This window comes from Otolemur garnettii, unplaced genomic scaffold (assembly GCF_000181295.1).
Source record: "Otolemur garnettii isolate 467f Iridium unplaced genomic scaffold, OtoGar3 scaffold00001, whole genome shotgun sequence".
NCBI classification, from domain to species: Eukaryota; Metazoa; Chordata; class Mammalia; order Primates; family Galagidae; genus Otolemur; species Otolemur garnettii.
The window spans coordinates 7,280,378-7,294,075 of NW_003852396.1; the positions used below are offsets into that span (position 1 = coordinate 7,280,378).

Consider the following 13,698-nt stretch of genomic DNA (forward strand, 5'->3'; position numbering starts at 1 on the left):
TAATTTTCTTGGACAAGCAAATAAGAACTTACATGTATAGTAGTTTGATGGTCAAATACTTCCCAGCCATGGTCAGTGGAACTGACTTGTGGTCCAACTTATCTCTAAAGATGACCCAGGGAGGGTAAGATCTGTGGATAAAAGGAAAAATGACTGTCTCTCAGATCACTGAAGAGGTGTAGTCCTTTTCCTGCCCTAATGAAAATGGATTTTATTTGTTAATACACAGACATACACACAAACTCTATTAGTTTATGGTATTGGGAATAACTGTCAAATGAAATGAAATATTGCCTTCAGCTTAAAAAAGTTATTTTGCCAGTAAACAAGTCATTTTGCAATACATTGAATAAATAAGTCTATTGACTCATTTTTATTGCAATGGGCAAGATAAGAATTTACATTCTAACTTATATACCTTTTTTCTGCAGCTGTTATCCACATCAGACCCTCCTGAAGGTGAAAATGCAGAGTCAACCAGTACGTACAATGATAATAATTACTACATTTAAATTTGGCACTATTAATACTGAAAGTTGATAACAATATACATTTTTATTGATTTATAATGCATTTTCAAATATACCGTGCAGGTATTTCTCAAACTTCAATGCATATCAGAATTGCCTGGAGAAATTCAAAAAATATTACAGATTTCTAGTTTCTGCTTCAGACCTATAAATTGAATCAGAGTACCTAAGAGTGGGGCTTGTACATCTGTAATTTGGGGGGGGATGGGAGACAGAGTCTCACTTTGTCACCCTTGGTAGAGTGCCTTGGCGTCATAGCTCACAGCCTCAAACTCTTGGGCTCAAGTGATTCTCTTTCCTCAGCCTCCCAAATAGCTGGGATTACGGGCACCTGCCACAACACGTGGCTATTTTTAAAGATGAGGTCTTGCTCTGGCTTAGGCTGGTGTCGATCCTGTGAGCTCAGGCAATCCACCCGCCTGGGCCTCCCAGAGTGCTAGGATTATAGGTGTCAGCCATCACGCCCGCCCTTGGCATCTATAGTTTTAACAAACTAAGTACATCTGGCCTAACCTTGTTCTCAGGCCAGTGTGGGAACAGATCTACCATAGATCAGATTGCTCACATATTCTTTCTGTGAAATAGAGAGGGTAGAAAATATCATTCCTATTCTTTAATACTGACCCCAAGGCTCAGAGAGGCTAAGTAACTTTTCCACCAGCTTTAACCTAAAAGGCAATAGAGCCAATGTTTGAACCATCTCTTCTGCTCCATCTTCTCATATTCAATTCAATAAGCATGAATTACAAAATTCAATTCAGTAAGTATTAATTGTATATCCAGTATTCAGAGGAAAGAATAGAAAACAAGATAACCATAACTCCTGGCCTCCTGAGCTAATAATCTAAGGACTACAAATACACCAACTGGAGAAAGGGAGACGGCAGGAAGGTGCGGTGTGATGAGAGAGTGCATGCAGAACGATGAACTCAGACTTGAGGGTCAGAAAAGGCTTTCCGGAGGAAGCGTTTGTGTTAGCAGAGAGCCCAAGAGGAGAGTAAGAGGTGACAAGGACACCAAGTGACAAGGGAAGGCGAAGAAGATTCTAGGCAGAAGGAACAGCATAGAAGGAACAGGCACCTTTGAAGAACTGAACAAAATTCCGCCAGCAGTCGGAGTTGCAAACAGATAATAAGTGAAGCAGGCCAGCTCCAGAAATGGTCGTTGCTGCAGGCAGAACTTGAAACAAGAGCATCAGTTTGTGACTTGCAGGCTACGGTGCAGAAGGCGAATGAGTAAGTGGGATGAGGCTCCAGATTGTGCAAGAACCTGTGAGTTAAATTTTAGATTGTCTCCTCAGAGCAGTGGAACTGTTGATGGAATTTAAGGAGTACAATGCAATCCCATTTGTGTTTTTTAAAAGACAACCTGGGGCCCGGTGTGGTGGCTCACACTGTAATCCTAACACTCTGGGTGGCCTAGGCAGGTGAATTCCCTGAGTTCAGGAGTTTGAAATCAGCCTGAGCAAGAGTGAGACCCTGTCTCTAAAAATAACCGGGGGGTTGTGGCAGGCACCTACAGTCCCAGTGAGGCTGAGGCAAGAGGATCACTTGAGCTCAAGAATTTGAGGTTGCTGTGTGCTATGACACCATAGCACTCTACCAAGGGTGACAAAGTGAGACTGTCTCAAAAAGAAAGAGACACCATGGTAGCAATGTTGACAGTGCACTGCCCGGGAGCAATACTGCAGGAGGCCGTTGTAGAGACAGAAGTGAGTGATGACACTAGCTTCTGTCAGAATACCTGAAACATATTTGATCTAGAAAACCCATGTGTTCATTCAACATAGACAGAAAGGAGTCTGAATTCCAGTGTGTGTGTGTGTGGGGGGGTGATTGCAAACATTCTGCTTCTTTCTGTTCACATATATACATCCTTAGGACAGACACGCATATTTTGTCTGTCTAAACACAATATACCATTTTCTTATTTTGGTGACTGGACATGGATATCGTTTTCAATTTAACAAAGTTCATAGAAAATATTACCTATACATGTTGGGGATCTTATGTTTTCAATAGTGTAATAACTTTCAATGTAAAAAACATACAGACTATCCTAACATGTATTACATTCTATGTTCCACATAGTTGCTCATTTTGAACCCGGAGAAGACCATTCAGAAGATGCAGTCATGATGAATACACCTGTGGTGAAAGCCACGTTGGAAATGGGCTTTAGCAGAAGACTGGTAAGACAGACAGTTCAGAGCAAAATCCTAACAACTGGAGAGAACTATGAAACCATCAATGATCTTGTATTAGATTTACTTAATGCAGAAGATGAAATAAGAGAAGAGGAGAAAGAAAGAGCAACTGAGGAAAAGGAATCAGGTATGCCGATCTGTTAACGCAGTCTCTATTTCTAGAAGGATTTGGTAGCACTCTGTCAATGAGTACAGGATGAAAATGTACTCATCAAGCCAGTCAGTCCAGTCAGATTGCTTATATTTAGTATTCTGAATTCAAATTCTAAAAAATTTTGTTCATAATAAAATACATTTGAGTTGCTCATATAAACTTAAAATATATATGTTGAGAGAAAGTATTATTTCTTGTGTTCCCTTAGTTTATATATTTTCTCTGGGTAGTTGACTTTGTACGCAATTCTTCCTGGCACATTTTTGATCCCAGGCTAGTTGCTCACTACTCTTTGCTGTAAATTGGGGTGGGATCAGGGACAGTTATTAATTTTCATACTAGCATAACAGTATGTTTTAGCCTATGACTATAAATTGATGTACAAGTTAGGATTAAGCCCCCTACCGGACCACACAAGAGGTGAGTCCTCTCCACTGCATCTAATTAGGCAAGTCATAGGATATTGTCTTACGTTCTCTTAGGAAAGTTACCCATGTTTGTCCATCCTGGTCTTGTCTGCAGCTCTGTTCTTGCCCTACTTGTCTTCACAAAAACTGTTCCCCTGGGCCTGTCCATTGTCATCTTGCTGCTCTGACGGCTATAATTACTCTAGCCTAGACAGAGAGAAATGCTGATCTCTTTTTTTTTGCCAGGCACGGGCTAGAAATCCCTTCACCATAGCTGAAAACAGACTGCAACTTCTCACAAGCTCTTACTGGAGATTGAGGGATAGCAGAAGGGAATTATATCACAGATGGCAATTTACATCTGGAACTGTATGTGGTGCCCCTAGGCTAAGGTGACCAGATTTTAACATTGGTAAAGCGGGACACCATTGTGGGGGGGGGGGGCAGGGCCTGGGAGTGGTGAGGCCTGACAACAATGCAAACTTTGATAAGCAGTTCTCAATAATCAGTTCTCAACAATTATTTGTTATTATTACAGTCTAACATTATAAAATTAACAAAAATAATATAAAACTCATATTCTGGTGAAATAGCCACATGGCAGCTGTAAACCGTATATTCCCTTCCTGTTCTCCTGCGTTCCCTAGCTTGTTGTGCATTCTTTCCAAAAATTGGGACTTTTTAACAACACTGCAGGATGTGGGACAAATTGTTAAAAATCGGGACTGTCACGCCAAAAGTGGTACGTCTGGTCTGGTCACCTTACCCTAGGCCCACCCGCTAATCTCTCCACCTAGCTTCTGATTTATTGAATATTCTTATAATATTCAATGTATACTGATAACAAAAGTCATGTTGAATCTTTCTTGTAATTTCAAAAGTCAAACGTGACTTGAGTATTATAAATTTAATACAGCTTTTTTCCTTTCTTAAAATGTGTGTACTTTTTTTTGCACTATCTGTATAATAATTTACCATATAGAAAAGAGCCCATAGTATGTCTGCCTTACAATTCTCTCTATTACCTAGCATGGTACCATACGTCATCTGTGTTCAAGTGAATAAAAATACTTGCCTTTAGGTTAATTTATAGTTTCCCAAGAATAGTGATATGTAAATAAAGAGGCAATTTAGGATAATTTTTCCATGATAAAATAATAATATGCTTTAAAAGTATATTCAAATCTTTACAACTTATAAGGCAGAATACAGTTTATGACTTTGAAATGGGATGTTTTCCAGTTACTAGCAATCAAATTTTAGAAATCTTAAGCATTTCAAATAAGTTAAGTTAAATATAATTAGACTGAAATCTTAGATTAAAAACTAATATACTGCAGGCTCGGCACCTGTAGCTCAGCAGCTAGGGCACCAGCCACATACGTGGGAGCTAAAGGGCCCACCAAACAACAATGACAACTACAACCAAAAAATAGCCGGGCGTTGTGGTGGGCACCTGTAGTCCCAGCTATTCAATAGGCTGAGGCAAAAGAATCCCTAAAGCCCAAGAATTGAAGGTTCCTGTGAGCTGTGACGCTGCCACAGCACTCTACCCAGGGCGACATAGTGAAACTCTGTCTCAAAAAAAACCCAAAACAAACAAACAAAAAAACTAATACACTTCAACACTAAGTATAAATTATATTTTTATTTCCTAATATATTACTGCTGCTCTAATATAGATAATTTAGCACATATATTAAGTTCTAATTCTCTGTCCCTCTCACTATTAGTTTTAAATGTCTATTCTTCAAGTTAGAGTAGTAAGGCTTGGTTGTTCATGTGTTCAACAGATATTTATGGGGCATTCGCTTGTGCCAGCCCTATTCTAGATCTTGATCCTCTTCCCATTTATTCTCAGAGCTTCAGTTATCTTCAAAATGTATGTCTTGGCCAGGTGAGTAACTCTCGCCTGTAATCCCAGCACTCTGGGAGGCAAAGGTGGGTAGATCACCTGAGCTCCGGAGTTCAAGATCAGCCTGAACAAAAGAGAGACCAGGAGACCACATGTCTACTAAAAATAGAAAAAACAGTCAGGCACTGTGGCAGTGCCTGTAGTCCCAGCTACATGTGAAGCTGAGGCAAGATAATCACTTGAGTCTAAGAGTTTAAGGTTACCATGAGCTGTGACGCCACAGCACTTTACCTAGTGCAACAGAGTGAGACTCTGTCTCAAAAAAACAAACAAACAAACAAAAAGTAGGTCTCTATATTTGCCTTTCTTGTTTTTATCCTTGACTTTCTAAGAACATTTTTTATTCTTTTTCAGATGGTTCTGTTCATGTGTCTTATTACTTAATGAAATGTGTCAAGCATCTCACTAACAATCATCTCTCTCAAAACAGTTTTTCTTCACTAGCCTAACTTCTGTCAATAGTTATTTTATAGAAATAGCAAGATGGATCATGGTGAACTATAGTTAACCCAGTAAACTTATATTCATAAGTCATATTTCAAAGAGATAATAAAATTGCAGTTTCAGAATATAAGCATGTTACCAATAGATACGAGAAATCTAGATCTGGAAGGAGAATAACAGGATCCTGTGGCCTCTCCTGGTGCCCCTACCAAATTTTTTTTCCTTCTGTTTTTGGCCGGGGCTGGGTTTGAACCCGCCACCTTCGGCATATGGGGCTGGCACCCTACTCCTGTGAGTCGCAGGCATCACCCCCTCACCACCAACTTTTAACAAGCTCTTACTGGAGATTTCAGGATAGCAGAAGGGAATTATATCACAGCCTGCCCTCATAAATCTCTCTACCTAGTTTCTCGTTTATCTCTGTGTAGGACAAAAGGGTGGTTATTGACAAATAGGGTTTATTTTCAAAATGCTGTTAGTAGGCCCCCCCATTACTATAAAATATTTAGGTAATGGCAATCTGTTTAATTTTGGAAAATAATTAAATTTTTAACTTAAAATGGAATTTTATGGAAGAATGATAATTTAAGGAAAAATATTTAAATTCTCTGATTTTACCTTTCTTCAGTTTGACCAGATTGAATTGAAATTTCAATTTTAGGCTCAGCGCCTGTGGCTCAAGTGGCTAAGGCGCCAGCCACATACACCTAAGGTGGCGGGTTCGAATCCAGCCTGGGCCCACCAAACAACAATGACGACTGCAACCAAAAAATAGCCGGGCGTTGTGGTGGAAGCCTGTGGTCCCAGCTACTTGGGAGGCTGACGCAGGAGACTCGCTTGAGCCTAGGAGTTGGAGGTTGCTGTGAGCTGTGATGCCATAGCACTCTACCCAGGGGGACAGCTTAAGGCTCTGTCTCAAAAAAAAAAAAAAAAGAAAGAAAAGGAAAAGAAATTTCAATTTTATTGGGTTCTAGGTTATATGTGCTCGAAAGCCCAAATCCCATCACCAGATTGACTTTTACAAACTCTGTGCCCCTGGGCAGGTTTCTTGCCTTTCTGTGGCTCTGTTTGCTTATCTGTGAAGTGAAAGCATTTGCGCCTGTTTCCAAGGGCTGTTGTAAAGATGAAGTGAGTTAATACAGTATCAGTCCCCTTTGTTATCAGGCACAGGGGATGAGGGGCCTCCAAACCTGGCAATCAACATCAGGGCCTTACTGATTAAAGATTGTTTCTATTCTGTCTTATATGAAGGAGGTTTGTAAGCAGAGTTTGAGCATGTTTGTTTTTGTGTTCTTTTTTATAAAGATGATCTGTCATTAATCCGGAAGAACAGAATGGCACTTTTTCAGCATTTGACTTGTGTGATTCCAATCCTGGATAGTCTCCTAACTGCCAGAGTCATTAATGAGCAGGAGCATGATGGTATTAAACAGAAAACACAGACATCTGTACAAGCAAGAGAACTGATTGATACTATTTTAGTAAAAGGAAATAGTGCAGCCACCATATTCAGAAACTCTTTATATAAAGTTGACCCCACATTATACCAGCATTTATATGGTAAGTACTAGAAAATTATTTTTTTGAACTTTCTAGGTTGGTTGGAAATATGCTCATATTAATATGTGATTATTGAAAATAATCCAAACTAATTTATAAATATTAATTGCACTAAAAGATTAAAGACTGTTGTTGCCTTGACATGAGTACTTAGGCCGAAGTCTAAACTATTTGTTACAAAATATATTCTGTGGCTAAGTATTGGCTTTTTTTTTTTTTTGGTTGTAGTAATGCTTTTTCTTTTTCTCTTTTAGTACAACAGAACATAAAGTATGTTCCCATGGAAGATGTTTCAGGTAATAATAATAACACTTTAAACTGCTAGAAAACATTGTTTTTATTTTCTTGATTTGTCATTGGTGGAGAAGCAAATTGCCTTTCTTAAAAATTCTTTTCTTTTCTTAGATCTACCAATGGAAGAACAATTGCGGAGACTACAGGAAGAAAGGACGTGTAAAGTGTGCATGGACAAACAAGTGTCCGTAGTGTTCATTCCTTGTGGTCATCTCGTCGTGTGCACAGAGTGTGCCCCTTCTCTAAGAAAATGTCCTATCTGTAGGGGTACAATCAAGGGGACAGTTCGCACATTTCTTTCATGAAGAAGACCCAAAACTTTGTCTCTACTTTATAATTTAACATACTTTAATTTTTATACTTATTTGATTTCCTTAAGTATTTTATTTAAAACTCAGAAAAAATTTCTTTTATATAAATATATGAATACATTATGTATCTAAAACTTATGGACATACATATTTTAGATACCAAGGGAATGATAGGCTTTGTTCCTGTGGACAAAAAATAGAGCTAGCACCACAAATGCAATACTCAATCAAAATTTCAGCATTATTGAAAGTGTAAGTGGAGTAAAATTTAAGATACTTGAGTTTATCTTTTAGAATTTTAAATATTTTGGAGTTGTATTAAGATCCAGAAACACAATTCTCTGCCTTTTTTGATCTGTGTCCTATACATAGACAGTCCTTTATTGTTGAGTGACTTTATAGGGACATGGTATTTTTGTTAAGAATTCTGTAAGGAATAATTTAATAAAGCAACAAAACATTACTTTTTTCTTCATTTCTTCATTACTTTACTTCTACAGTATTGGATAGTTTGGTCACTCCCAGGCTCCTCCTGTACTTCCTTAAGACCTCCTGAATATTGAACTACTGTTTATAGTTCTTCCTAGAAGATGCTTCCTCATTTAAACATGGAGAGGACAGGGGTCAACCACGTGTCTTGAATGTGCAGGATTTTATGGGACGCCTGAGACAAAATCAAACAATCCTCTCAGTCACTTTGTTTATTCACTTGCCTATTGATTTATTCAGGAAGTCTTGCACCTACCCAATGGGGAGAGACCTTAAATTTGTTCTTACCACTTTGGTATTAATTCTGGGACCTAGAAAGTATGTCAGCCAGCAACTCATGGGACAAACAGCTTTTCTGCTGAATAAATCTGTTCTATATTGTCAGTGCAGCAGAATTTCCTCCTTTGCATGATTTTTTTGGCACTCAACATGTGCAATTCATAATTCTCTATCCTACAAAGGGATTAGGGCCGTCGGGCCAGAAGTAAGACTACACTAGGGAGTATTCTGGGGGAATGTAGGCAAAGTCTAATCATCTGAAAAAAGTCCTACGTGTCTGCGTAGGGGTGGAAAGGTGTTGATCCCTTTCTTTCCTTCCATAACAGTCACAGCTGACACTCTTATGACAAAAGGCAGGTTAGTGAGAAGAGTCTAACAAATTTATTTAATATAGTTTTACACAAGATGTGAAGCTTCAGAATGAAAACCTAAGCATACAGGGAAAACTGTCCATTTTTATGTGTGGGTTCAAGGAAGAATGGACAGCCCTGTGACTGGACAAAAAGGGTATGACATAATGGGAGTAGAGTGGGTGGGGACAGTCAGAGGGTCTGCTCAGGTTCTTCTGGCCTCTCTGTACAGCATGCCTCCCTCCTGGGTGTGGGGCCACACTTTCTGGAACGGGGCTTATGACCTATACCAAACAAGGAAGGTCAGAGAATTTCTTTACAGCCTACTCTCACACAGAAGGGCAGGGGAAGGTTAGAGTAATATTTTTATATTTTATGGCTGATGTGAGAAAGTGGCTCTGGTTTTCATGACCTGCCTTGGAGTTTCTGTGACTTCCTCAAGGATGAATGAGGGGCAAGAGATAGCAGGACAGGGAAGTCAGAGAGAAACCTAGTCACTGAGGCTTCTTCTGAGGCATTCCTTTTGGGGGGTGGTTTTCGTTTTCTTTTCTTTCTTTCTTTTTCATATATTTTTTTTTTGAGGCAATCTCACTATGTTGCCCTCAGTAGAGTGCTGTGACATCACAGCTCACAGCAACCTCAAACTCCTGGGTCCAAACGATTCTCTTGCCTCAGCCTCCCAAGTAGCTCGAGTAGAGGTGCACGCCACAGTGCCCGGCTGTTTTCTTTGTTGCAGTTATTGTTGTTTTAACTGGCCCAGTCCAGGTTCAAGTTCAACAGCCTTGGTGTGTGAGCTGTGGGAGCCACCTTGGGGTGTGGTTTTCTGAGCCCCAAATTCTGCTGGAGTTCTAAAGAGAAAGATTAGGAACCAAGTGGGGGTGGGGGTGGAGGGGAATCTATCTCTTCATTCTGATGCTGGGAGACTATTTCCTTGAGATGTAATTTTTTTTGCCTCTGCTAAAAGGCTCGGCTGGCCTGCCACATGCTAGTTAGCACCCTCCTGGCATTGAATTACTTGTCATATTGCTTGGCTGATTTCTAACTCTGCTGTAGGGCATATAGTTAAGAGAGTTGATACCATTTCTGCAACATCTGTTTTTTCTGGTTCTTGCCACATGCTATAGTTAATATTTGAATTTACTTTGTCATCCCCACTGCAAAACTCTTACTCATTTCTCATTTTGGCAATAAACAGCTAACATAACCAACTTATTCATTCAAATGTGTTATTTTCCTAAGTGTTAGTTAAATGGAAATTTTGTTTTGGAAAAAAGAAATCACAGCAGTTAGTATTGGTAGCTGACTGTATGGCAGGCACTGTGTTCAGGTGCTGGACATGCATTAATCCATTGGCTTGCTTCAGCCCACCCCATCCACCCTGGCTGCAGTCACTACAGTTGGGTAATTTAGACCCCAACACCCAATACACAGTGTCAGGAGTCAGAACTCAGCAGCAGCAAGTGGTAAGAACACTTAACAAAAAAAGAGAAGAAGAGAACAAAAGCTTTGCAGCAAGCTTAACTTCATACTCAGGCCATACTCGTTATAGTTTCCATTCATCTTTTTTATTAATTTCCTTGTATTAGACTGGGTGCCGTGGCTCACGCCTGTAATCCTAGCACTCTGGGAGGCTGAGGCAGGTGGATCTCTTGAGCTCATGAGGTCAAGACCAGCCTGAGCAAAAATGAGACCCTGTCTCTAACAAAAATAGAAAAACAGACATGGTGCCTACAGCTTGGCAGTTAGGGTGTGGGCCACACGCACCAGGGCTGGTGGGTCCAAACCCAGCCCAAGCCTGCTAAACAAACAAACAACAACAACAACAAAAGTCAGGTGTTGTGGTGGGCACTTGTAGTCCCAGCAACTTGGGAGGCTGAGGCAAGAGAATCGCGTAAGCCCAGGAGTTTGAGGTTGCTGTGAGCTGTGACACCACAGCACTTTACTGAGGGCAACATAGTAAGACTCTCAAAAACGAAAAAAGAAAAACTGAGGCAAGAGGATCACTTGAGCCCAAGAGTTGGAGGTTGCTGTGAGCTATGACACAGAGCCCTCTACCCTGTGTGACAAGCTTGAGACTGTCTCAAAAAAAATGTTTTTTTCCTTATATTACTTGCTACCCTTAGCCATTGAGTTTCTTTGTGGTCATAGACAATGTAGTTTAACCATCTTTACCTCCTTTTGGTGTCTTGCACACTATGGTAGAAAGTGTGGATATTTATTAAGTAAATGCCAGGAAAAACAATCAGATGGGTGTTTAAGAGATTCATTGTTTCAGAAGCAATATGAATGCCCTTGAAACAAAGAGGAGGTGAGTATTCCTTAATCACTTAAAATTTGCTCATCACCCCGCGATTGCATTAATGTACACAGCTATGATTTAATAAAAATGAAATAAAATAAAATATTCCCATCCCCTGCCTTTAGTCAAGAAGTTTTAGGCAAGGTCTAATTTCCAGAGTTTGTGCTGTAGGAACTTTCCCAAGTTGCACAACATTCCTGCTCCTCAGGTTGACGTGACCTGCAGAGCCTTTGACCTCACTTTCTGGCACTCCCCCTACTGCTCACTAACTCCCAGGCACCTTAGTTTTCATTTGTTTCTGAAGATGACAATTTTTTTTGACTTCAGGATCTTCAGAATGCTTTTTTATTCACTCTTTCTTTAACAAATTCCTACTCATTTTTTGGGTGTCAGCCTAAATGTTACTTTCTCAGAAAGGCTTTCTCTTGCTTTCCCCAATCTAAGTTGTACCCTTTTGATCTCCTCTCTGGTGGACCCCTTTGTTCTTTTTTTCATAACATTTATCACAATTTACATTTACATACTTTTTAAATGCCATATTCTATTGTGAAATTTCCACGAGGACAAGAACCATGGGTTTGGTTGACCACTGTATGTCTAGCACCCAGCACAGGGCCTGGTAGAAAGATCCTTACTGAGTAAATGAAAGAATGAATGAATGACTTCCTGTGAGTGGAGGTGGCATGTGAGAGGGGATTTCTTCTTCCTTGAATACCACTATTGATAAAGTACTATGGCATAATGATTGATAAAGTAGAGAATCATGGACCAAATTCTGAACTCCTTTCGATATCAAAAGTGTTGGGGTCCCTTCCTGGTCACTATTTATCATGGCCTGCGACTGGCCAGGTCTCCAGCCCCCTGCTTATCTAGCTATGTTCCAGAGGCAGACCACTCAGCAACCGATTGCTCTTAGGTGCCTGAGGGCTATTTACTTCAGCAGAAGGGAGAGAGAGAGAGATAGTCTCTGAGGGAGAAGTAGTCTTTAGAAGGATAGATCTTAGCAGCCTTTAGCAGAGCTTAGTAAGTTTCAGCAGAGAGACACCGTGCTGAGGTGCTGCAGGCAAGAGAAGCGATAGTCAGAGTGAGTCGTCTGTGATAGAATGCACATCCAGCCTAATATAGAGCTGATCTCCAGCCTAATATAGAGCTGATCTCCAGCCTAATATAGAGTCGTCTGTGATAGAATGCACCTCCAGCCTAATATAGAGCTGATCTCGTGACGCTTAACACCACAGGTGTAGAGACTGCCAATTCACTAATGCTCTGTCTCTTGAGCTCTCATGGTTGATAAGAGAGCCAAATCCCTCCCCATGCCCTTATTACCAAGGTGTTCCATTATTGAGCTATACAGGTGTTACCTACAACTCTCACTCCTCCTAGCCATAGCCTATACAGGCTGCTACAAAAAGGAATCTTTAGAGAGGTAGGATCAACCTAGTTAAGAAAGGATTCATGTAGGAGGTGGGACTTGGTACTGTTTTCTGAATGATAAGGCATGGCATTTCAACTCTGGAAACAGCATAAAAAAAAGCACAAATATGAGCACTAGAATCTTAATAGCAACAGACATTTATGTACTCGAATATAGTGTCTATATATATTATTTAAGGCTTACTAAAATTTAAGAGGCAGTAGCATGGAACTTAAAAGTGCAAGGTTTTTTTTTTTTTTTTTTTTGAGATAGAGTCTCACTAGGTCACCCTTGGTAGAGTGCTGTGGTGTCATAGCTCACAACAACCTCAAACTCAGGCTTAAGTGATTCTCTTGCCTCATTCTCCCAAGTAGTGGCATATTGGTACCTGTCACAACACCTGCTATCTGTGCCCAGGGCAGTTAGAGACCACTTTTAGGAGGGGCTATGGAACGGGCACATTCTACACCTTGCCTGGAAAGTTAGGGTCTTTTGGCAGGAACTTCTCAGGGAGTGGGCTAGCCAGATCCTTTGTGTCTTTGTCGTAAGAGGGCGGGGGGGGGGGGAAGGGAAAGGGTTTGTGTGTGGCTGCTTTTAGGCCCCCCAGCATCCTGCCTCTCCTCTCAGAGTGCTAGGATTACAGGTGTGAGCCACTGTACCTGGCCAGACCCCTATTTTAGCTTAAGCATTCCTTTTTGATAGCTCTTGGTTTATTAGACAAAGCCTAGCTATTTCAGCCAGTTGTCAGTGAAAGAATCTTTAAACCCACCTATATATCCTGTAAGCCCTCACTTTGAGATGTCTTACCTTCTTGGGCCAAACTAATGTATGCCTTCCACAGACTGACTTATGATTTTAGCTGCAATTCCTGTCTCCCTGAAATGTGTAAAACCAAACTGTCACTCCACCACAAGAAGTTCACATGCTCAAGGCTTCTTGGGTGTGGCTCTGGGTCACAGTTCTCAAATTTGGCTCAGAATTAACCTCTTTACTTTACAGAGTATGATTTCTTTTCCATTAATATATCATCCTAATTTTTTTTTTTT

The 13,698-nt window shown here is 40.3% G+C and overlaps 1 protein-coding gene across 1 annotated transcript in view; it reads left to right on the top strand.

Moving 5' to 3' along the window:
• BIRC3 (baculoviral IAP repeat containing 3) overlaps positions 1-8,939 on the top strand; it is a 20,160-nt gene extending 11,221 nt beyond the window's left edge. Inside the window, exons 4-8 of the mRNA XM_012801397.2 lie at positions 359-480; positions 2,621-2,863; positions 6,962-7,216; positions 7,471-7,512; positions 7,622-8,939. Coding sequence (XP_012656851.1) covers positions 359-480; positions 2,621-2,863; positions 6,962-7,216; positions 7,471-7,512; positions 7,622-7,815 — 856 coding nt within the window. The 3' untranslated portion in view covers positions 7,816-8,939. The remainder of the gene's footprint in view (positions 1-358; positions 481-2,620; positions 2,864-6,961; positions 7,217-7,470; positions 7,513-7,621) is intronic.
• Positions 8,940-13,698: the final 4,759 nt, after the last annotated feature.